General features: G+C 46.4%; 1 protein-coding gene across 7 annotated transcripts in view; it reads left to right on the top strand.

Moving 5' to 3' along the window:
• SERGEF (secretion regulating guanine nucleotide exchange factor) overlaps positions 1 to 23,444 on the top strand; it is a 201,624-nt gene that overhangs the window by 25,585 nt on the left and 152,595 nt on the right. For all 7 annotated transcript variants that reach the window (XM_080640394.1, XM_080640397.1, XM_080640395.1 and 4 more), the window contains one exon: positions 23,110 to 23,276. In XM_080640394.1, coding sequence (XP_080496520.1) covers positions 23,110 to 23,276 — 167 coding nt within the window. The remainder of the gene's footprint in view (positions 1 to 23,109; positions 23,277 to 23,444) is intronic.

Below are 23,444 nucleotides of genomic sequence, written 5' to 3'. Positions count from 1 at the left end.
TGTTTGTTTTTTTCCGTGGCCTTTCCTCTTTCCTGCCTTCCTAGAGCTCCTGCAGGTGGGTAATTTGTAATTCTTAAGATTCATTATCATGTCAAGGCCTCTGAACTTCAGGGGTTCTCAGGAGTCTCCTGGCCTGCTCTTCCCCTGCTTATGAGCTACATGGCTCTCTAGACTCCCAAATATCTGGTGACTTTTATTCCAGTACTTTCCGGCTTTTATAGGTTTTCAGGTCAGCTTCGGTTATCCTTGGGAAGTCACACATACCACACATTGGAACACACAGACATAGACTTCGGAGCATTCATAGATGTGATGCTTTTAATTGGTCTTTTAAAAAAATGACAATCACTGTGGAACAGAGGCCTATATGACTGAGGTGTATAATAAACTTTCCATGTAATAAACTTCAGAGGACACTCTCAGGAAAGCATGTTATTTATTTGGAGGAAAAATCATGATTCTCCTTAAAAAGGTTCAGACTACTTAAAAATTGGCAACATCTACATTTTTCTTAAAAAGACTCACTGAGCATAATAGCTGCTTATTATGCTCAGTCCTGGCGGTTGTATAATTGTTAATATCTGTCTTTTTCCTGCAGACAGTGAGCTCTGTGAGGGAAGGCGCCCTATTAGTCCTGCTCATGTCTGTATCTCTACTGCTTAGTAAAGAATGTATTCGGTTCCTGCATCTAACTGTGTCTCGTTAAAAGAGACAAAACACATTCAAATATGAATGCAGCAGGGTGGACAGACAGCTGGGATTTCTGACCTCTTTCCTTGGACTCACGGTTCATGAACAGAAGGCCTAAGTTTGTCTCTTTGGATTCAAGAGGCCAAGCAAGTCAGGCATTGTTTCACTGGAACCTATTGAGCAATGTCCTTTATAAACCTTAGAGAAACGGGAGAGAAGACATGGGCCATGTCCTCCCACTAGAATGTGTAGACAGGCTTAAGTCTAAGAATATAGAGATGGAAAATTTTACCATCCACGAACCCATCATACAAACGGTGAGGATCTGTTTACATACCATGCCTTGTACTAGATATGAACCCTGCCCTCAAGGAGCCCACTGCCCACTGGGGGAGACAGACCTGTTATGAAATTTTAGTACATTGCAGTATGAGACGTGCGACAGTGGAGCCGAGTAAAGCGTGCAGAAGCAGCATAGAAACTAGCAGTCCTATGAGTAATAGGTGGGTGTTTTGTGGTTAGTCAGTCTGCAAAGAATTGCAGTGTAGTGAAATACACTTACTACCAAATGGCAATGAGTTTGGCTGAGTCTGTCAGTAAACCCTTTAACTAGTTAGGTAGCTGACTAAGGAAAGACATAAAGATGCCGCTTCTTTGATTCCAGCTGTGGCACATTGCAACTGATGCTGGTTTCCACCTCTGGGCCAACAGCCCGACCCTCCCTCGGGGTGGGAGGTTGGAACCCACGCTGTGACACTGTTGAGTCACCTAGCTTCAGGTCCTCGCCTCCTCTGGAGAGCGTGATTTTTTGGTCATGTTTCAGCTGTTTAATTAACTTGTTAACTCAGATCGCTTGTTTATGTACTTTGTCACTTTCCCCTTTCTCCTAAGTCCAGAATGGTTAGAAGCTGGGATGTGTGCGTGTCCTGGCGGTTGTGCTGAGTTTTGGGTAAATGAGAGTCTGCTGCTGTCTGACTTGCCAGTGCTGCGCTCCATCTGGCAGCAGTGGAAGCTTTGCCCGGGCCCAGTGTCATTGAGAGGAAACACCCAGGGCTTCCAATTTCATCAGACTCGGCTGTTGATGGTAACGGGAACAAGATTGGCTCACTTGGTCAGAAGCAGCTCATTAGTGGAACAAGGAGTTATTTGACTGTAGTTGTTTTCACAAGCTTCAATGGCAAATTGTTCCCAGGACCCACCTGCAGGCCAAATTAGCTCCCAGGCTCCTTCGGGAAGGCACTGGTTGTGTGATATTGATTAAAGAAGAGTTTGTGCTGTATCTGTCCAGTAAGATGGGATGGGTTAGGATGAGAGGAAGGGAATGGACTCTGCTTTTCCCCTTCCTCATAGGGCCTAGACCAGTGATTCTCAACCACGGGTGATTTTGTCCCCAGGGGACATTTACCATGTCTGAAGACATACTTGGTTGTCACAAATAGAGGTGCCATGGGCATCCAGTGGGTGGAGGTCAGAGATGCTGCTAAACGTTCTACGATGCAAGGGCAGCCCCCCTCAACAAAGAAATACCCAGCCCCAAATGTTGTTTGTGCCACGATCGAGAAACACTGCCCAGGACTGGCATCCCCAGGGGTAGGTGCTTAGCGAGGCGGCTCACATGGTATCAGGATGACTACAGTTTGTCTCCACAGGAATCGGGATGCAGTCTCTGCCCTGCCCCCTCAGGAGTCTGGTGCCTGCCTGCAGTGTTTGCGATGGAAAAATACTTTTCTCTGTTAGTCAGAGGCACTTGGAAAGAGTCCCAGCGAACCTGTTCTAATCTGGGAAAGTTGGCTAGGGTACCTGTGTCTCAGGCTGGCGGAGCTGCATTCTAGAAACCTTTTCCAGGCTGCGTGACGTCCCTGATCATTGTTCTCAGGAACTTCACAGGACCCCTGGGTGATTTTAGCCAGGCTCAGGGACCTGCAGCCATCTTATCCAGATTCATGATTTCCTGGCCTGAGGTGCTGCTAGTGAGAACTGGATGGCAGATCTGGGTGCCTGCCTAGTTTGGTGACTTTGGTTAAATCACTTCACCTGTCTAAGCTTCAATTTCCTCATTTCGCAAGCAGGATATGTAAACCTGCCTGCATCCTACATAAGGGGCTACCATGAGGGTCAAGTGAACAAATCTGCGTGAAAGATCACTAATTGTAAAATACTGTGTGTGCACCTAAGTGAGCGGTGCCTGAGGTTGGGATATGTGAGTATATTGAGGAGGTAGCAGTTAGACCTCTGTTTCAACAAGGTCTCTGCAGAACTAGAGATACCAGCTTCTCCCCGAGGACTCCTGAGCTGGCCAGGGCTGCTGATGCTCCATCCCAGCTCTGACAGGCAGTTTCCCAAAGCCTTTTGTTACATGCAGCCGGCAAGTGGCCCTTTTATATCATCAAGTTTGGAAGAGCTTTGTGGCCTTATAGGTAATTTTCCGTGTTAAAATCTCTGATCACACTGTTGTTCCTTTCGCATCCTGGTTGTAATGGTATATACATTTATTTGTATTCTTATTTGTCATGACTGTAAATTCCAGGAGAGCAGTGTCTGTTTTATTCATGGCTGTGTCCTCAGCACCTGGCACAGGCCTGGCACTTAGTAGATGATTAGTAACTAATTGCTGAGTGAGTGAATAAATGGCAAGGTGGAGAGAAACACGGACTTTGTCGTCAGACAGGCCTGTGTTTGACTCTCAGCTCTGAGTGGCTGTGGGCAGTGCCACCGCTCTGCATCTCTGCTGCCACCATAAAGCAGGCCACTGTCACCTCCGGCCTGGATCCGCAGAGGCCTCTGACGGGTGTCCTCATCTCCCCACACTCACTCCCTCTGCCCTTCAGTCTGTTCTCTGTACCTCAGTTGGAAGATCCTTTCAGAACGATTGTGTCACATTCCAATGGCTTCCCGTTGCTCTTATGATAAAAAGAGAATCCTTAGTTGCCCTACAAGGCCTTCTGTGGTCTGCCCTCTGCTTCCCTTTCCAGCTCCATTTCTTACTGTGCCAGCTCTTGATCTCTGGCTGATCTCCACTCTGGCCTTTGCTTCGTACCTTGAGTGCATCATGCATGTCCCACCGTAGTGCCTTTGCACCTGGTGTTCCCTCTGTTTGGCACACTTATCCCCGCACCCCTTCATGTTGACTTAGTTACGTCCTTTTTTTTCAGACTTCAGCTTAGTCATCACCTCCTCAGGGAGGACTTTCCTTGACATCTCTGACTAATCACTTTTCCCGTTTCTCTATTCTCAGAGCACTACAACCTCTCCTTTGTGCTGTGTTTTGTAGTATTCTATGACTAATTCTCCCTCCCACTAGACTGTTAGCTCCATGAGGGCAGGGGCCACAGTTGTTTTGCTCAGCATTGTATTCTCAGTGTGTAGGAAAATATTTGGCACATACGAGGTAGGTACTCAGTATATGTCAGACAAATGAATAAGCCTAACTTCTCTGAGCTCATTTTTTTTTTTTTTTTCCATTGGGAAAATGGAGAGGTATTGCTGACCTCGTCTGAGCACTAACTGAGATGCTTCCAGCATCCAGCTCAGGATTGGGCTCATGTGCCAGTTCAGTACAAATGTCCTTCCTCTGTCCTTTGAAACCCTGGAGCCCTGTGGGGGTCAGATGCCCATATCTTCTCTCTTCGGCAGAGGGCTCTGAGCATATGAATGTCTCTGCATAGGTAGCAGGTTATTCAGAACTCTCCTGGAGGGTGCAGAGAGATGAGCACTTAAAAATGCTAAGTGCTGGTTGCTGGTGATTAATTAGAATTTCAAGAGCAATGACTTACACAAGCTCAGAACCTAAATGTGGTGTTGGTGGGCATGTCGAATCCGGTTGCTTTTGGGATGCTGAAGCTTTCCTTGAACCACGCAGAATCCCAAAGTAGTCTTGTGGTCTCGCAAAGGCTGTAGATTGAAAAAGTGCAAATACAGAGTACTTGACATTCTTTGGTTTCTTCAGTGTCACCTGAAAAAGTCCTAGAATCTTAGACGTTTTAGAGAATCAGAGATGGAATAAGAAACTTCCTCACTTTGCAAATGAAAAGACTGAAAACAAGAGGAGAAAAAGTGACTTTATGGCAGCATTTAAGCTAGAATCCCATTCTGTCTTTCAGTAAAACTTTTCCTTCCCATCACTGTCCTCCTGGTTCTTGGTTATATTCTTTAATTAAGATATTTTTTATTCTTTTCTCTAACGTGGGGAATTGCATGACATATGTGGAAGGGACCAGTCTCCTTTCTTCAGGTGTCACAGACCGAGAAATATTTTATTGCATTTGATGTCTAAGCTCTAGTGAAATTCAAGCTTAGCCATTGATTCACACTAATCCAAGTTTATAAATATACATCTAATGCTGATTTTTCTGTGTGTTTTTTTTTCTTTCACCAAGATCCTTTCTAGAATGGGGTGACAGTGGATATCACTCCTTCTTCTTTAGGGCCATATGTCATGAAACCTCAGCCGAGCTTAGGGAGATTCTGACCTCATGGGCTCTATTTAAAGCAGGTGGTTTGGAATTCATGATGTTTGTGCTTTAGAACTTTGAAAACCCAATGGTTGAAAACCAAACCAAGCCCAAAGGACTCTTTTGAAATGGGTAGTTTTTACTTGTTGAAGTCATTCGTTTTTATCCTAGAATCCCTAGAATGTCATGAATGGATAGGAACTTAGAGCTCAGTGGCCTGACTCCTAAGTTTAGAGATGGGGAAACTGAGGACCGAAGAGGGGGAAGCACAGGGAGTGAGGGAAGGAGCCAGGACAGAACACAGGTCTCGTGGCTCTTGGTCCAGTGCCCTGTCCATCTTGTCACCTTCTCTCTAGAGATGATGAGGAAGTGAGGCTGACTTAATCAATCACACCCAGGGCCCTGAACAGGAATAATAGTTCCTTCTGTACATGAAGTTCTGCTTCAAGAAAACACTGAATCTTACCTGAAATGCATAGCCATGGAGTCCCTTAATGGATATGTGCGTGGAGTAGAAACCAGGAGATGGTGCCCCAGGAATGAGGGTCAGAAGGCCATCCAGGATTCACAGCAGCAGCTGCATTTCCATTTATAATACCTAGCAAGTCAGAGCTCTCGTGGACCACTTTTATCACTAGCAAGTGCTTTCACATCCATTTCCTCATGTGAAGTTGGCAAGATTATCCTTGCTGCACAGACAAGGCCCGATTGGTTAGCTGCATTGCCCTGGTTCACATAAATGGGCAGAGCTAAAACTTGAACCTGGTCTTTTGTCCCCAAGCCTGCTGCTCTGATTCCAAGTTGTGTGTGTCTCAGAAAGTTCTAACTCTTTAACCGAACATCTTTTACTCTTCCAAGAAGCGTCTTTCTCCAGCTTTTGCTAGTGACTTTCCCAAGCAATAAGGAAGATAATTCTTAGTTACCCTTGATTCTTCAGCCCGGGTTTGTAGAATGCTCACTTACATGTCTATAGAACTATGCTACAGAATACAAGGGAATATAAAATCCAGAACTACCTTCCTTATAGTTGGGTGAACATATTAAATATTTAGTGGCAGAATAAAAAAGAATGTGACAAAGAGCGAGAGGAGTGGCCCCGACACTGAAAGTACTAGGGTTTCAGAGGAAGGAGAGGTCAGTGTGGGTGAGGGTGCTCAGGGAAGGGTGTGAAATCCTTCTGGAAGGTCACATTTGAATGGGTGGACAGTTTGGGACTTGGTTCTGTTGCTCTCTTTTTGTCCTTTGGCAATACATAAAAGTCTGGTCTCCCTTTCCCCATTTGGGCAATAGGAGGTTGTAGACATACTAATTTCTAAGGGCCATTCCAGCTCTGAAATTCTGTCATTCACATATATATATATATAAGTATACATAAAACTGGCCTAAGGAAATAATTATGGGTGTTAAAATATTAAGAATATTGCCATTCATTGTAACTTAACTTATAATGACAAAAACAAATGCATGGAAACAAATGAGACTGTAGGGGGATTAGTTAAGTAAACTATGGTACAACCACATGTTGGAACATACAGCTATTAACTAGAATGTTTTAGAGGGACATTCAATGACAGAAATATGCTCATGCTATAGTAAGTGAAAAGAGTATATTACAATAACTTACCACACCATAACTTCCATTTTTCAAAAAAGGATGTTTGCATAGAAAAGACTAGAAAAAATATGCCAGAATATTATCTCTGATTGGTGGGATTATGAATGGATTTTCTTTTCTTTTATATATTTCTATGCAGACCATGTAATTTTCAGTTGATTACATCCCCCATAAATGTTAAAGTTAATGAATAAAATTGCCCCTCAGTACACGGATGGCCTCTTTGCCACCCATTTCTGTGTATGAGTCCTTGACAGGTCACTTCCACTGGCCTCAGACGGGAGGTTGCATGGAAAAGAGGCAAGAGCTTGTAGATGGAGGCAGGGAAGCGGGCATCTATTTTTGGCCCAGTTGTGAGTCAGCTTTGTGACCTCAGGCAAGTCCCTTCTGAATGTCCCTGAGCCTTGGTTTCCTCATCTGAAGAGAGGAGATAGAGGTCACAAAAGGTCCGTTGGGCTCCAAGATATACTTGTTTATAAAGATGAAGAATTTCTCCACTGGCATGGAACCTGCTCATAGGCCTCATTGGTTCCTGGAGCCTGGTGTCCTTGCTTTCTCTCCTGCTCCTTTGCACCCGGGCAAGCCGATTTCTGTTCAGAATTCAGGGTGGGGTTAAATAGAGTTTAGTGGTTGGGCTCAGAGCTGTGGGAGTGTAGTGACAGCATTAAACCACTAGAGGGAAGCATTGTTTGATTACGTTCTCCTTTCTCATCTGCCCTGCAGGTGAAGAGTAGCCTTGATTGGCCTTGATTTGGTTTCAAATTCTAGAATTTTAGAATTAAAAGGACGTTTAAGATCATCCAGTAGAACCCAGTTATGCTGCATATGTGAGATAATAGAGGCCAGAAAAGACAAGTGACATGCTGCATATGTGAGATAATAGAGGCCAGAAAAGACAAGTGACCTATAGTATTTTTTTTTCAGGATCTGCATTATGGGGTTCAGGAGAAGGCTGCAGGCAGAGCCAAGAGTGGTCAGTTGAGTCCACAAAGGGTGCACAGTTCCCATGATTGCATAAGGGATCTGCCTGTGTAGACCTTTACTGAGCTCCTCTGGCCAAGTGCTGAGAGGCCTGGAGGTGGAGAAGACAAGCTATAGCTCTATCCTGAGGAGCTCAGGTGGTGGCAGAAGCACATGCAGACTCATGCTGCCACCCCAGTGTGTCTTTCTTGTCCTCTGGGGAGCTGCCTAGCCTAGGATTCAGGCTGCGGTGGTGGCTTGGAGGCTGGCTTATGGAAGACCTGCAGGTGTCCTTATGATCGAGGCTCTCCAAGGTAAGGAGATAACTGGGCGCTGCCAGTTTGTTATTTCCAGTGAATTTCCGCAAGCATTGCTCACATGTTCACATACCCTATCTTACCACTTCTTGAGGTTTGCAAGGAATCCTGATAGTTTGTTTCCCACCTTTCAAAGGCTTTGTTTCCTTGGCTGTGGACTGACTTTATTTTCTGGTTTCCAGGGTGCCCACCAGCCCTAAGCATTCTGGTAAAGTGGAATTGTGAGCTGGTCTGGGAGCCAGGCAGCTGTGCGACCTTGGGCAGGTCACTTCCTCCCTTTGAGTAGGGAGGTCAGACTCTCAGCTGCAGTGTGTCATCTCTCCTCGAGAGATAAAGTTCTGGCGTTATTTTTGGTTTTTGAGTTTGGCAGTGAATACCAATTGATCTGTGGTTTGGAGAAGTGCAGTGTGTGTCAAGCTGAAGCAGGAGCAGGATTCACTCTTAGAAATAGTTGCATTTGAATAAGGGGGCTTGTCAGGGGCCTGTTAAAGCCAAGGGCAGTTGACCCTGGAGGGCCACCAGATGGCAGCAGTGGGCAGGCAGACAGCCTTGGGGGGGTTGGGCCAGCTTCCGGAGTCAGAATTAGCAAGGTCAGAGCTGCAAGGACCCCAGAGGTCACCCAGGCCCTCTTCTCCTTTTATGGGTGGGAGAACTCAGGCCCAGAGAGGGAAGGGGGCTACCTAAGGTCTCACCATAAGGTAATAATACCCAGTTATCTCCTTGCTTGTGATCAGAACTGCAGTTGGTTTGGCCTCTAGCTGGCTGCCCTATGGGTGAGTCAGGAGACAAGGGCCTGGGCCCTGAGCCAGTGACAGAAGTAAGAAGGGAAGGAGACAAGAGTTAACTCTCTGCCTTGATCCAGGTGTCTCAAGCGTCTGGTCCTAATGATGTCCACCTCCCACCTGCAGTGAGGGCAGTGTCCATTGCCTTATCTGCTCTCCTGTCTGCCCCGTTCTCCTCTAGGCTAAGGCCCTCCCATCAGGCTGTGCTGTGCCAGAACCTTTGCCAAGGGTCATCTCACAGTTTTTATACCCAACAGATGGGCAGGCCCAGGGCCTTGTCAGAGGCACGCTGCAATAAGACACGAGTTAGCACAATTTGTTTAACGAATTAAAAAAAAATATATATCCAAGAGGGTCAGAGGAGGGCAGGGAACCAGTCTTTGCCAAGAACTTGCCATGGACTAGGTGCTCTGCCAGATGCTGCCAATTACATACTCCTCAACCCTGCAAGGTCGGGTTTATGTCTGAGAAGAGGCCTTTCCTCTGGTGGTCCCCTCTGCTGGGAGTGCTCACTTGTGATTCCCACCAGCTATTGCCACACCCCGAGGGCTTTCTGCCCAAATGTCACCCTATTGCAAATAGCCACCAACCAGTCTGTCCCAGCCACAGTCTACTCCCACCTGCTTTATTTTTCATGAGATCAGTTCTCACTGCCTGAAACCACAGTGTCGTTCTTGTTTACTTGTCTCTCTCTTCTCACCAAACACGAGCCCCTCGGATTAGGAACTTGGTCTGTTGTATGCATCCCTGGCTCTCCCCTGGCACAGAGGAGAGGCTCAGTGGGGGCTAGTTCCATGGGATGGCTTTAACTTTTCATGTGGAAGCTGTGCATTTTCAGTGGCTGTGCTTAGGAGAACCAGCTGCGGGCCTGCCCTCTTCCCCATCTCAGAGAAGCCCAGGCTGAGAGCCTCAGTTCACTGAGGCTGACAGTGGGCCCGGTGCCCCAGAGCTTGGGGCCAGCTTTGCCCCTGCATGTCTGCAAGGCCTTGCTGTGGGTCCTCAGCTTCCCTATCTGTCCACAGTGGGTGGGGGCAGCAGGATGCTGCGAGCTCACCAGATGGTCTGGGAAGGGCTCGGAGGTCCCTGGTACTTCCATTCAAGGAGTCCTCTTCCTCTTTCCTGAACGGGTTGATTTGGTCCAGGAACCCTCTGAAAGTGAGCTCTGAGTGATCAGCCTGTAATTTCACCATCATTTTAGGTTCCTGACAGATGACACTGTGCTTGCCCTTTCTCAGGGGACCTGCCTGTCTCATGGGAACGCTCAATAATCAGAGTGCCAGCCAGTGCCTTAAAGTGCTCTCGGGTGTGTGCCAAGGTGAAAGTGGCCCATTTTGAGGAATCTTGGATCAGCTTTTTCTTAATATGAGAGTGACTTTTTACCTTAGGAGGAAGCCTGACGTGGCCAAAGTAGTCCTGAAGAGCCAGGTTCAAATTAGAATTTGGCTGCTTGTTGGCTCTGTGATCTTGGGCAAGTCATTTAGCCTCTCTGGGCCTGAATATCCTCATCTGTTAAATGAGAATCATAATCCTTAATTTGTCTGCCTCACAGGTATATATTACACTATTCACTCAATTACACCTTCCTTCCTTCACCTTATTATTTAATAAGCATTTATTGCATAGGCAGAGGTGAGGGGGGGGACCTCCCAGGTAGAAGGAAATACTGAAGACAAAGGCATAGAAGTGGGAAGTACACCTGGGCAACTTTTTAAAAAATATATTTTTATTGATTTCAGAGAGGAAGGGAGAGAGAGATAGAAACAGCAGTGATGAGAGAGAATCATTGATCAGCTGCCCAATGCACGCCACACACTGGGGATCGAGCCCACAACCCAGGAATTGAACTGTGACCTTTTGGTTCATAGGTCGATGCTCAACCACTGAGCACACCGAACCGACCAGGCACTCCTGGTGCACTTTGCTCAACATGGGACCAGACAGAAGGAGAAGGGACTGGAAACATTCGAGTATCATAGGCATGGGTCCTCATTCAGGCTTTCTTCTGTGAGCAATGGAAGGGGCAGTGAAGTAGAGGTGTGGGAGGGTGGCTGATACACAGGAGTAGTGGAGGAGTGGCTCTCCTGTTGAGGCCTCATGCTTGTTTTTTGCCTCATTTCTTATCTCTGGCTGATTTTGAGGTATTCTGGATTCTTAGGGGAGCCCTATCCCCTATGAGCTGGGGTGATTATTAGAATCCATGCGATCAGTAGGGACTGGAGTTATCTGACGCATTGGTTGGCCTCCTGGGAAGGTGTCTCGAGCCACAGGGAAGGTCACACAGGGAGCTGCCATGTTCCTTCCAGCTTGAGCATTTCCTAAGGGCCTGAAGATGAGCCACTGTGGGGCTGCCCCCACCCGCCCTGAGGAGACGGAGGTGTGTAGGAAAGGGTTACTCGCATTTATCAAGGACGTGCTTTGTGCCAGGCATTGCGGCAGGGCTTTAAAAAATCATCTGCTTCATCCTTACACAGTTTGCCGAGGAAGGCTCACTCCCATTTCACATGCAAGGAGACTGAAGAGCGGTTAAGAGCCGTGGACCCACCTTGTCCAGGTCTTAGCCTTACTTTGCCCAATGGGAAATGGAGGCCAGCAGCGTCACCTTGTCAGCTTTGAGGGTGTTGTGAGGCTCCAGGAAGGTCCTGCTTAGGAAAGCACTCTGTAAACTGGAAACTACCGCGTGCACAGGCAGGGGCTCACTAACAGCACTGCTTCCCAGTGAAATCATTGGAGGTTTGCTTGGGCCTTTCCTGCCTGCGCTGACAGAGGTTTCAACCTTCGGTTTCTCCTCTGTTCACGTCCTCCAGCCAGCCCCAGCGTTCATGGCTCAATTTACCACTTCTCCCTTTTAAGCCCACACATATGAAGGCACTGCTCTTTTTATTACAAAACTAATATCAGCGTAAGCCTACTTTTTTTGCCATTTTGGTGAAAAAAATCCTAAGTCATGGAATTATGCTGGAAAGGACCATTTCATCCTTATTTGAAATTTGAGAAAACAGAAGCTCGGGGAGATGGCCCCACAGCTAACGGATGCAGAGCCAGGATTTGGGCCCCATGGGTCCCTTTCTCTGTGCCCCTCCATTGCCCCACATGGCCCCTCCTAAGAGAGATTTCAAGGGCTTCGTCTAGAGGAAGAATCCAACTTAATAAATTTCATTACACCAGCCCCTTTATGTAACAGAGCTGTTTCCGGGTCCTGACAGATGGTCCATAGTAACAGTGCTCTGCTGATTTGGTTGGAGCTGATCCTATGAAATGAAAAATCCTGTGTAACAGATGCCTTTCCCAGTCCTTGGCCGCGGAGGAGTCAGCCTCTCCAAGGAAGACTCTGTGGCTTTGGTCCTTACTGTGTCTGGTGTGACTAAAGGTGAAGGCCCTGAGAGGGAATCTCAACCATGTTAAATTTTTACAGGAGGTGGGTGCTGATAAAAGGTGCTTCTTCTGGGGCCTGAGGGACAGATGGGAGCAGAGAGCCTAGTGGGAGGAAAATTAGCAGATGTGGAAGTAAACAGTCTGTCCCACCATGCATCTGGACTGGGGGCCCTTCAAACCGCAAGGCCCTGCACCTTCAGATGAACAATTTGAATATAAGTTCAGTGCTTGTCACACAGCCCACCAACTTTGACAGTGGATTCTGATCCCAAGTGTCCCCCTTCCCTGATTGAAGTTACTGGGGCTTCCGTCTCCGGATTATCTTTCTTTACCTGGTGGGTGCTTGGTCACTCTGGTTCTTCTTAGTGGTTCTGCTTGAAACAAGTGGCAAATCCCAAGCCATTGACAGTGGAGTTGACATCGTCACTTCCATGAACTCTTCTGACCTTGTCCTGCTGCTCAGTTCTCTCCCTTGAAGTGTCCTGACGTTTGGGGGTAGGAAACAGCTCCCCTACTCATGAGTGCAGCTTTGTTAGGCCTCCACTAGGTCTCTTATACCCGTGTCTCAGGAGGACCCTGGGAGAGTTCCCAAGGGTGGGGCTAGGAGAAATTTGAGAGGCGCCATCCAAAGTCCTGTCCGGAAACGTTATCACTAGTTGACCGTGAACTGACATCCCAGGATAGGCTCCCTCCCCTCCTTGCTCCTGCCCTTGGGTGAATTATTTGCCCCAAAAGGTTGGGGCCAGCCTTTGTCTCCCCAGCTTGAAGTTCTTAATCTGGGTCTCCCATGCACCAAAACCCATTTTCTCTTTGGAAGCTGAGGATGCAAATAATATTTCTGGGGGGTTGTAGGATCTCCTGGCTTGCCAACATAACAGCTTCGATATCTTGGTGGGCTTAGCAGGATGGCTGCCCCCAGTTTATGGTTTGTCTCTGGTCCTGCTGCTGCGGGGCCTCATGGTGGTCTGCAGGGGGCGCTGTGCTCCCACAGCCAGGTCTTGGGGTTTTACTGAAGGAACTCAAGCATTCCTCTACAGGCCCAGGCGTGCTTGTGAATTGCGGCTTTCCCTTGCTAAGTCTCATTTCCAGCTCCTGCCACCAGCTCCGGCGCTGTGAGTCATCTTCATCAGTGGAAAACTCGGCCTCACCAACAGCTGGGTGCAGTGCGTGGCCTTTTTTTTTTTTTTTTTTTTTTTTTTTTTACTTGTTTTGTAACTTCACAGAGATGGAAACTGCTGATGATCTTTGGCAATGGGCAGTAACTGAAGTCCGGGTCAGGGACAGCAGTTCTAGGTAGGGAGAGGAGAACCCTGTGAAGTTGGGGGTATTTTTCTGAGAAGCTGTGGACAGGATGTACTAGAAGTCAGGGTGGCCTGGGATCTATTCTTGCTTTCCCTCTCACTCACTATGTGACCTTGGATAAATCGGTCACTTTCCTCACTGGGCCTCACTTTTCCCTTCTAGAAGCAGATGGTTGGGTTAGGGTGCCATGAAGTCCCTTCTTTCTGTGACAGTCTGTGAATCTAAGTTGAACGTAAAGAACTTTGAACCCTGTTCCCATAATCCCCTTGAACATCTGAAACCTATGGCTGTTTCTCCAGGTGAACAGTGCTCACTGCATAAGGAGAGTCACATAGGTAAGATTCCTACCCTCCGAGAACTCACAGTCTGTCTTCCTCCTCTCCTCTCCCCATGAGGCAGAAGTCAGAGTCTACTGGGAAGCAGGAAACTGGGATTGTGGTTCTGGCTTTGCCAAAATACACGTGTGTCCTCAGGTAAATCATTTCCCTCCTTCAGCCTCATTTTCATTTTCTCTAAAATTAAGGAATTAGCCTCACTTCTTGGCTTGAACTCTCCCCACTGCCTCCCCTCCTCGAGCCTCCTACTAGCTTTTCTGCAGGGTGTGATTCTTCGCTGCAGAAGCCCTGGGGTACAGTTTCCTTTCTTGCTGGGAGGGAGAGAAGCAAGATTATATATTTTTTAATTACGCAGCTAAGATTAGGCAGCAATCTGCATTTTAAAGTGTTATTAATACGAGTTTAAAAGTATGCGAAGAAGCTTTGGCGTTTGAATGTGAAATGACTTGGGAAACATCTGCAGAGGCGCTGGCCTCAATCAGGAAGTTTTCTCTGGTGTCAAGTGGCTGCTGGGTGTGAGTGGCAGCTGATGTGCTGCTGGGCCCTTGCAGGGGCAGGAAGCCCTGCACTCAGCCAGGGCAGGCCCCTCGGGACCGGGAATCGTGTTCCAGCCTCGCATGATGGTTCTTTGTAAACTGACTTTAGAGAAAGAGTGATAGTCATCATATATTACCAGCACCTCCATTTAGAGTTTACGAAGTGCATTCATGTGTATTGTCTCCCTTTTCATCACAGCCCTGAGAGGTAGTTAGCATTGGCTGAGGTCTCTTAAATTTAAGATTCTTCCTTTCAGAAAGATCGGATGCTATAGAGGAAAAGCTCCAGACAGGGAGTGGGGAGCTGGGTGCAGGTCCCGGGCTTCCGCCTCCCTCCCCAGCTCTACCTATCTCCTTTCCCTACTTTACATTCCTCTCTAACACCCAAGTCATATGCCAGGGGATCTGTTCTGTGTGTGTGTGTGTGTGTGTGTGTGTGTGTGTGTGTGTATGTGTGTTTGTCCATTGTCTGTCTTCCCTGCACTGGAAATGTAAGTTCTGTGAAGGGAATTTTGTCTGTTTGTTCAGTGTTGTGGCCCCTAGCACCTGGGACAGCACCTGGCAGTGAGGAAGCGCTCAGGAATGATTTGTTGCAAATTGTGAATGCTTGGCTTTGCTTTGAGTAGTCTGTGTGACTTGGAAAAGTTATTTATTGTTCTCTGTTTTATTTTCTCTTCAGGGAGTTGGGTGGGATGGTGTGTGATGTCCTTGGTGGCATGGTAAGAGCGATGCCCATAGCTCCTTTTCCTTTTAGCAAACACTGAGCACCTGCTCTGCGTCAGGCCCTGTACTAGGTGCTGTGAGGACACAGAGAGAAAGGTTCACTGTTCTTCACTCCTTAGTGGATGTGATGGTTGGTTTTACGTGTCAACTTGACTGGGCCACAGGATGCCCAGATATTTGGTAAACATTATTCTGAGTGTTTCTATGAGGGTGTTTTTGGATGAGATTAACATTTACATGGTGGACTGAGTAAAGCAGATTGCCCTCCCTAGTGTGGTGGGCCTTACCCAATCAATTGAAGGCCTGGATATGGCAGACGGCTGACCCTTCCCTGAGTAAGGGAGAGTTCACTTGCTTTCCAAGTGGAACATCAGCTCTTCCTGAAGGAGAGCCTTTGGACTGAGACATCGGCTCTGCAGATTTTCGACTTGCCAGCCCCCATAATCTCGTGAGTCAGTTCCTTATAAACCTCTCTCTCTATCCCATTGGTTCTGTTTCTCTGGAGAACCTTGATGAATATAGAGGGCAACATAAGACATGTCAAATAATCTTACATTTGGTGGCATAGAATAGTTGTTGGAACAGAGATACAAGCACCATGCCAGTGGCTTCTAACGGCAGGGTTGGCTTATTCTGACAAAGGGATGATGGGACGCGTTAGGGAGGCAGTGGCGTCTGAATCAGGCGCGTAGGTGGAACAAGCAAGCCCACCAGCATTACAGGCTGACCATCTCGAGCTGGGGCACAGCATGACCCTAAGGCCGGGAGGGAGGAAGTGAATGTGCCCTTGACAAAGGGGCAACCCCTCAGCATTGAAGAACATAGGTATTTGGAAGGAGGCACTGTGTGGAAAGCAAGGGGGTTGCTAAACAAACTAGGATTGGGGCTTCCTGAGATGCTCTCGCCTGGTGTGGGAGCAGAAAGCATCCATTTTTTTTCTGGGAAGCCCCGAACCTGTGTGGTATAGATAGTCCTACAGCTGCCGGGAGCTCCTCAGGGTGCAGTCTGTCTTGACTTTTGTCACTGGTGCTCTGATTTGACAGCTACTAAAGTCAGTGGTGAAAATGGAACAGCCGTATTAGTATTATCATTATTATTGCAGCTTTGCCACTTACTAGCTTTGTGATCTTGAGCAAGTCATTTAACTTCTGTGATCTGTTTCTTTTCCTAGTCACACCAATCGTGAAGGTTGATTAAATTATACAACCTTAATGGCAGTGCCAGAAGCAGAGTGTTAGAATCAGTCAGCTCTCAATAAATAAATTCTCCCCTGTTCCTTACCTTTTTATTCACTCTCCCTTTGCAGGCTGCTGCCTCTTCTCCCCTTTTTAACTGGGCAGCCCATGATTGGAGATTTTAGTTTTTTAAAAAAATTCCAAACTTTTTATTATGTGATATTGCTCATGAGGTGACTTTGGGGACTAGGGAAATTTTACTTAAAAAAATAGGATATGCAGTCCAGTCCCAATTTTTCTTTAAATTGTGAACTAAGTGAGTGGTCTTTGATATTAAAGTAGATGTTTTATTTTAGGACATGGGCAGACTAAAATTTCCAAAGGCGCCAGTAACATTATGTTATACACTGCTCATTTTGACCCTGAAGAGTTTTAGACATCATTTATTGAGGTTTAGATCGGGAGGATGTCTCAGGGGTCTGCTATTCCAGCCCTCTTATTTTACAGACGGGGCAGTCTAAGTCCCTGGAGGAGAAGGGACCTGTTCAAGGTCATGTAGCCTAGCAGAGAGGCCAGGATTAGGATCCAGGCCTGAGTCTTCAATGGAAGCTTCCTCCCTTTCCCGTCTCCCCTTGCTTCATCTCTCTTCTCCACTGCTGTCCTCTTTGCGTTTTTCTTTTTTCCTAGCTGTAATTCATTTGTGTCATGTAGTACTTCAGAGGCCTCTGATGTGCCAGAGACTGTGCTTGAATCTGAACAGAAACCCAGAATTTCATGACAGAGCCTTTAGTGCTCCTTCGTTCTTCAATTATTGGTAGAGACATTGAATTGACCCTGAGACATTGGTAGATGGGAGTTGGCTGAGAAGATTTGACAAATTGGTAGAAACTGTAGGCGGAACTATAGAAATCCTTGGTAACCAGGCTGGGATGTTCAGTCTGAGGGAATAATAGAATAGTGGCTAACATTTACTATTATGGGCCATGCACTTCATGCAAAAGTGACCTTGCGACAACCCTATAGGGTTGCTGTTACTCGTCCCATTTGCAGACATGGGGTAGTGTGCTCAAGAAGGAGCCAGCGAGTGATACAGTTCCACAGTGGTGAGCAAGAGGCAGGTAGAGTCATTTGTTCATTCAGGCCACAGATATTTAGTGAGCACCTACTTTGTGCTGGGCATTATTCTTGGATATAGGGATGAGCAAAAGCAGAGAGCCTCTGCTATCATAGAGCTGACTTTGTGGTGCGGGAGACACACATTAATCAAACAGTCCTTCTAATGTATAAACTTACACCAGTACGACCAAGGTGAGGAATGTGGTTCTCTGAGATTTTTGTTTCTTTTTTTTAAATTTTATTTTTCGATTACAGTTGACATTCAATATTATTTTATATTAGTGTCAGATGTATGGTATAGTGGCTAGACAATTATTTAGTTTACAAAGTAATTCCCGCTAATTCAAGTACCCACCTGGCACCATACAGAGTTATTACAGTACTAGAGGTCCAGTGCACAGATTCATGCACATTGAAAGTAAACTAATTAGAAGGTGGCCAGCGGGGCGGGAATGGGCAAGAAGGGCTGGACAACCCCTGGAGCCAACCTCCCGTGGTCCCTCCCCGGCCTGCATCTGGGGCAGCGCTGGGACTCGAAGGGCATCTGTAGAGTGAGTAGGGGTCCCTCCAACAGGTAGGGTCCTTTGCCCTGGCCTGCAGGGATAGGGCCGAAACTGGCAGTCCGACATCCCCTGAGGGGTCCCAGAGTGCCAGAGGGCACTCTGCAAAGTTGCTGTCGCTCACTCCTGCATTGAGTGTCTGCCCCCTGGTGGTCAGTGTGAGTGATACCTACCGGCCAGTTGGCTGGTCACTTAGCCTTTTATATATATGGATTATTGACTGTAGTCCCTATGCTGACTCTACCCTCTTGTCACCTTCAGGACCCCTTTCCCTGGAGCAGGGTAGAAATTCCTCTTCACTGAAGAGCTCAGATTCTCACTGTGCCTGTAGCTGTGGCTTCTCACCTGCCTTTACCACCATTCCAGGCAGCCCTGTGATGGAGAGTAAAGGAAGCTACCCACTCGAATAGTTACCATCCACCCACCCTTCTAAGTATCCTCTAACCTCAGAGCACCACCCCTCCCCTCCTCCAGGGCTGTGCACCTAGTTGTCTTCTTCCTCGTTTACTTCTTTATTTGTGTTGACTATTTGATACGGTGTTTGCCAAAGGTCCCAGAAGAATTCAGTTATTTGGTAATGAAATAACATTTTATGAATTTCATTGCTGGGAACCCTGGTCTAGCATCTCTGCCCCTTGGTCTGTTTCTTTTAGTGGTACCACCGCCTTCCCACTAAGCTGGAAATCCTGGTCTCAGAGTGCTATTTATCTCCTCTTGTTCTCTCACATCTAACTGGGTACCAAGCCTCGCAAATTTTAACTCCTCCCCACCACCTGATTCCAACCCTCCTTTCAGCCCTGATGCATCTTAGACTGTGTTATTGTGTGTGTGTATAGGCTTCTTTCCTTCCTGCCTCCCCTCCCCTCTCTGCCTGTCCCCTCCCCTTTTACTACCACTGGGAGCAAGGTAAGTGCCCTGTTCCCTGTCAGTAAATGGGGCAGGTAAGTGTGTCTGTCTTATGGGGTTGTTGGGAGAAATAAACTGGATACTATACAGAGAATGCTTAGAGTAGTGCCTGGCACATAGTAGGTGCTATGGAAGTGTTAGTATGAATATCATTATTACTGGAGCTCTCTGGTCCTTTGCCAGATGTACCATCCCCAAACATTCCTTTCATCAGGCCCTATCCCTGCTCAAAGTCTGCAGTCTCCCCATGGTCTGTCTGTCTAGCAGTGGTCCCTAAAGTGAGCATGCAAAAGCAATTGCCAGGGTGTGGGAAGAGAAAATTGACTTCTTTTATGTGTGTTTCTTTTTTTAAATCTAATTCTCTTAAATTTTCTATATTTGACTATGCTTTACACTGTATATTTTTGAGTAAGAGTACATTTATAATTTATAAATGTATGCAGTACAAGTGCATACTTTTTTTTTTTGGTTAATCCTCACCTGAGGATATTTTCCCATTAATTTTTAGAGAGAGTGGAAGGGAGGAGGAGAGACACAGAGAGAGAAACATTGATATGGGAAAAACACATCAATTGGTTGCCTGCTGCATGGACCCCTGACTGGGGCTGGAGATTGAGCCTACAATCGAGGTCCATTCCCTTGACCGGAATCAAACCCGGACCCTTTGGTCCAAGGGCCGACGCTCTATCACTGAACGAAACTGGCTAGGGCCAAATGCATACTTTAATAAATAAATGAATACACACACATTGGTGGTATGTTAAAAATATTTCACTGATAGGGGAAAATATTTCAAGACTCTCACTCTCCACCTGCCCTACCTTGTGTCTTTCAATTTCTGTCATTGCTAATCTTCCTAGGATTCTCTCTTATTTTTTCTATCGAGAAGTTCACCTTAAATGCCACTTGTTCCATCAGGCCTGCCAGGATCATTGTAGCTTGAAATGTTTCCTTCAAGCTCCCCGGGCATTCATTGTGGATACTACTCATTTGGCCCCTGCTGTTTTCCACTTGGAGTTGGGATCTTTTGCCATGTACATTTCTTGGCTCCACAGTTCTGTTAATTCTCACATGGATATACCTTTGAATTAGGTTTTGCTTGCTGACTTTATTTTGAGCTGTTTGTCATTTATCATTTATCTGGAGACACATGCCTACATTTTTTGAGTGATATTAATGTTTCTCTATTATATGGTAGTAATATGTAATTCTTTACTCTAAGGAAAAGATTCCATTTGCTACATTTTTTATCTGAATCTCCTTAGATTTGATGGTGTGCTTCAGCCTGAGGCAGACATTTATCTGCAGTGCAGTAATGAACATCTTCTGTGTGTGGATTTATTATTTTCTTTTACTCCAGGTGACCTAAAATCATAATCCTTATATTTAATGCCTGGATTTTAGTACTCAGAGTCCGGAGTTCTGCATGTCCGCCTGGGAAGTGAGGAAAGCTGGATGGTACACAGAACATATCCATTTAATCAGGGTTTTCCCCCTCCTCAAACACTGTAAGAACGATGTTTCTCAGCCAGGGTTTGTCAGGTTGTGACAGCAGCTGTGCAATCATTAGAGATTCTGTTGGTCCTGGAGTCTGAGGGACAAGTTAAATCTCATTTCTGCCACTTGCTGGTTGTTTCGACTTGACCAAGTCATTTCCTCTCTCAAGTCATTTCACCTCATCTTCAAGTCATTTCACCTCATCTGTAAAATAAGCGTAATGATCCGTACATCACAGAATTACTAGGATTAATTGAGAGAGTGTCTATGAATCTGCCAGCACCTAGGAGGTGGTCCATAAGTGTCTGTTTAAAAGAAAAAAGAAAAGTGTCTCCTATGTCCTTTGTGAGTTTTCTGATGCAGAGTATATTTTGGGGGAAGCAGCTTCAGAGAGTGTGCCTGCCTGTCTGTGCAAACAGGCTGGAGACTGAAGGCTAGGCACCGAGTTGGCCTGGCTTCTGGGCTTGTCTCTAATAGAATGTCTGTGGCCTCCCCAGGGGCATGAGGATTAATTAGTTAATCTTTGTAAAGTACTCTGAAGGTGAAAAGTGCTCTGTAAGTGCAATGGTTGAATTGCTATTGGAGACGTCATAATGGCGGCACCATATCCTGGCAGTCTTGTCTGTCTTGGACATCAGTAATCAATAGCAGAGAAGGTTCTATGATGTTTTACTTGATAAGAAGGGATTCATTATGGGGTTTGTGATAACACAGTTCTTCTGTAGAATTGCAGATAGCAACCTGCCAGTTTTTCCCAGCAGAGGGATGCTAGGGTCACTTACATTATGGTCTCCTCCTCTGGCTGCTTGGGAATCTCCCCGCTAAGGCAGTCTGGTTGTAAATATCAGCCAGCTTAGGTAGAGGGACAGTTTGCCAGTTTTGGATGCTTTCTGGGTGTGGGGCACATAGGGTTTTTTTTTTTTTTTTTTTTTTTTTGGTCTAATCCTACAGAAGAGAAGGAAGAGTGTTGAGTGGTTATCCAGGGATGTGGACCAGTATGAATAATCAATGTAGAGGGGTACCATGGGCTTGTAGAAGGAGAGGTGGCCCAGGGCTGGTCACTTCCCCTAACCTTAATTTTCTCGGCTGTTAAATGGGAGCATAGTAGTTGATGAGTATGGTCATAAAGATGGCTCATGGGAGGGTGGGTTTCACCCTTTCTGTGGAGAACTGAGGGGTCAGGAAAGGTTTCACTGAACTGGTGGTACATGAACTGGACTGTAAAGTTTGAGCCATTGTTTATCAGGTGAGGCCATCCATGGCAAAAGGAACAGCATAGCGGAGGCCTCTAGGTGCTACCCCATGGGCTGCCCAGACGTTGCTTCCTTTTTGAAGAAGCTCAGAAGTTAGGTTCCTGTGCACTTGTTGATATCTGTCGGAGTCTAAGAGCAGACGGATCCTGAGAACCGTATTCCTGCAGAGCCCTGCATCCCTGCGATATTCTGACATTTCCCCCGCGAGTCTGTGGTTGTTTTTTAGCTGACACTATAAGCCATATGTTGAGTGTGGGGCCAGATGAAGCTTTGATACTAAACACAGAGTATGTAGTAGATTTGTCTAGAATTTAATATGCATTACTTGGTGTTTTGTCTCATAAGCAAAGTTTTTCTTTGTTAAAATAAACATGTATAAAGTATTTATACAGCGCACATGGCTATGCATATTTATTGCAGAGAATCTGTTAATAATCTATGCCTCATCGGATTTTGCATTTCTGTTGAAATAACAAATGCGCCACTTGGTACAACTGAATGAATTTGGTGAATTTTCTCTTATCTGGGAGAAGAGAGGCCATTTCTCTTTTTCCAAACTTCATTTTCTTCAATCATCTCCAGCACTGGCCAGCTTCCCAGGTGGTGCATCTGGGGAACGGAATGCTTTTCTGGCTCTAAATGATTTTGTGTTTTTTTTTTTCCCTTCTCCACTCCCTTCTCTAGCACACATAGACACTTGCCTGGGGACTTAGAATTGCTCCTTTGAGTAAGAGCTTAGACTCCAAAAGGCCCTTTTATGTCACATGGAGGGAAACCACCCGAAACTGGCCATTAATTGAGCTCAGAGTAAGACCCTAAGAGATTGTAACACAGGGCAAGTCAGGAGCCTGGGAACTTAAGGGTGGCCGATGGGGACCCTGGATTGGGTGAGAGAGAAAGGAGATCCTGAGAACAGACATCTGGGCAACATGCAGGGAGGCTGTGGGGAGAGGAGAGGGTGTGTAGGCTATGAAGCGAGGGTGGGTGTTCTCTGTAGTCATGTCCATGTCTGTTAAGATGCAGGAGGGTAGGTTTTAGAATCAGCCTGTTGGAATCCATCTCCGGTGCTCACCACTGATTGGATCTTGAGCAAGTTACTAGTATTTCATCTCTTCAAACCTCAGTTTCCCACATATGTAAAACGTGGATACCCATTCCCTGGCTGATGTGGTTCATCGGTTGGGCATCATCCCATGCACCAAAGGGTTGCCGGTTTGATTTCCAGTTAGGGCACTTGCCCATGTTGAAAGCTCAGTTCCTGGTGAGGGATGTGAAAGAAGCAGCTGATGGATGTTTCTCTCTCTCTCTCTCTCCCTCTTCTTTCCTCTCTCTCTAAAAATCAACTAAAAAATCTTAAAAAGAAAAGTGAATACCCGTGCTTTCTTTACAGGTAGATAGGAAAGCTCCTGGTACATAGTAGTTGGTATTCAAACAAATGTTCACGCTTTCTCTTATAATTTAGTGCATACCCATGAGAGCTGTGGAATGTAGTGTTAACTCAAATAATGTTTGTTTTTAGAAACCGGCAAGGTGTTTACCTGGGGCCGAGCAGACTATGGTCAACTAGGGAGGAAATTGGAGTCTGAGGAAGGCTGGAGACCAGAAAAGCAGGGTTCGCCCCTCCCCTGCTCGAGACCATGGGAGAGCACGCCTTCGTCTCTGCACTGCTTAACTGGAGCAACTGAGGTAGGAGTGACCCTGCAAAGATGCAGTGCATCTCTTTTCCTTGTCTTTCAGCGAAGCGTTTACTGAGGGCCTACTGTGGGCGCATATTCCAGACATTATGGCAGGTTCCACGCAGGAATCTGGAAGGGTCCTTGCCTCAAGTTGCTTATGGTTTAATGTGGTAGGAAG

This window comes from Plecotus auritus (assembly GCF_963455305.1).
Source record: "Plecotus auritus genome assembly, chromosome: 9".
NCBI classification, from domain to species: domain Eukaryota; kingdom Metazoa; phylum Chordata; class Mammalia; order Chiroptera; family Vespertilionidae; genus Plecotus; species Plecotus auritus.
Note: the sequence above shows the minus strand (reverse complement) of the source record. Positions and strands in the feature narration are given on the sequence as shown.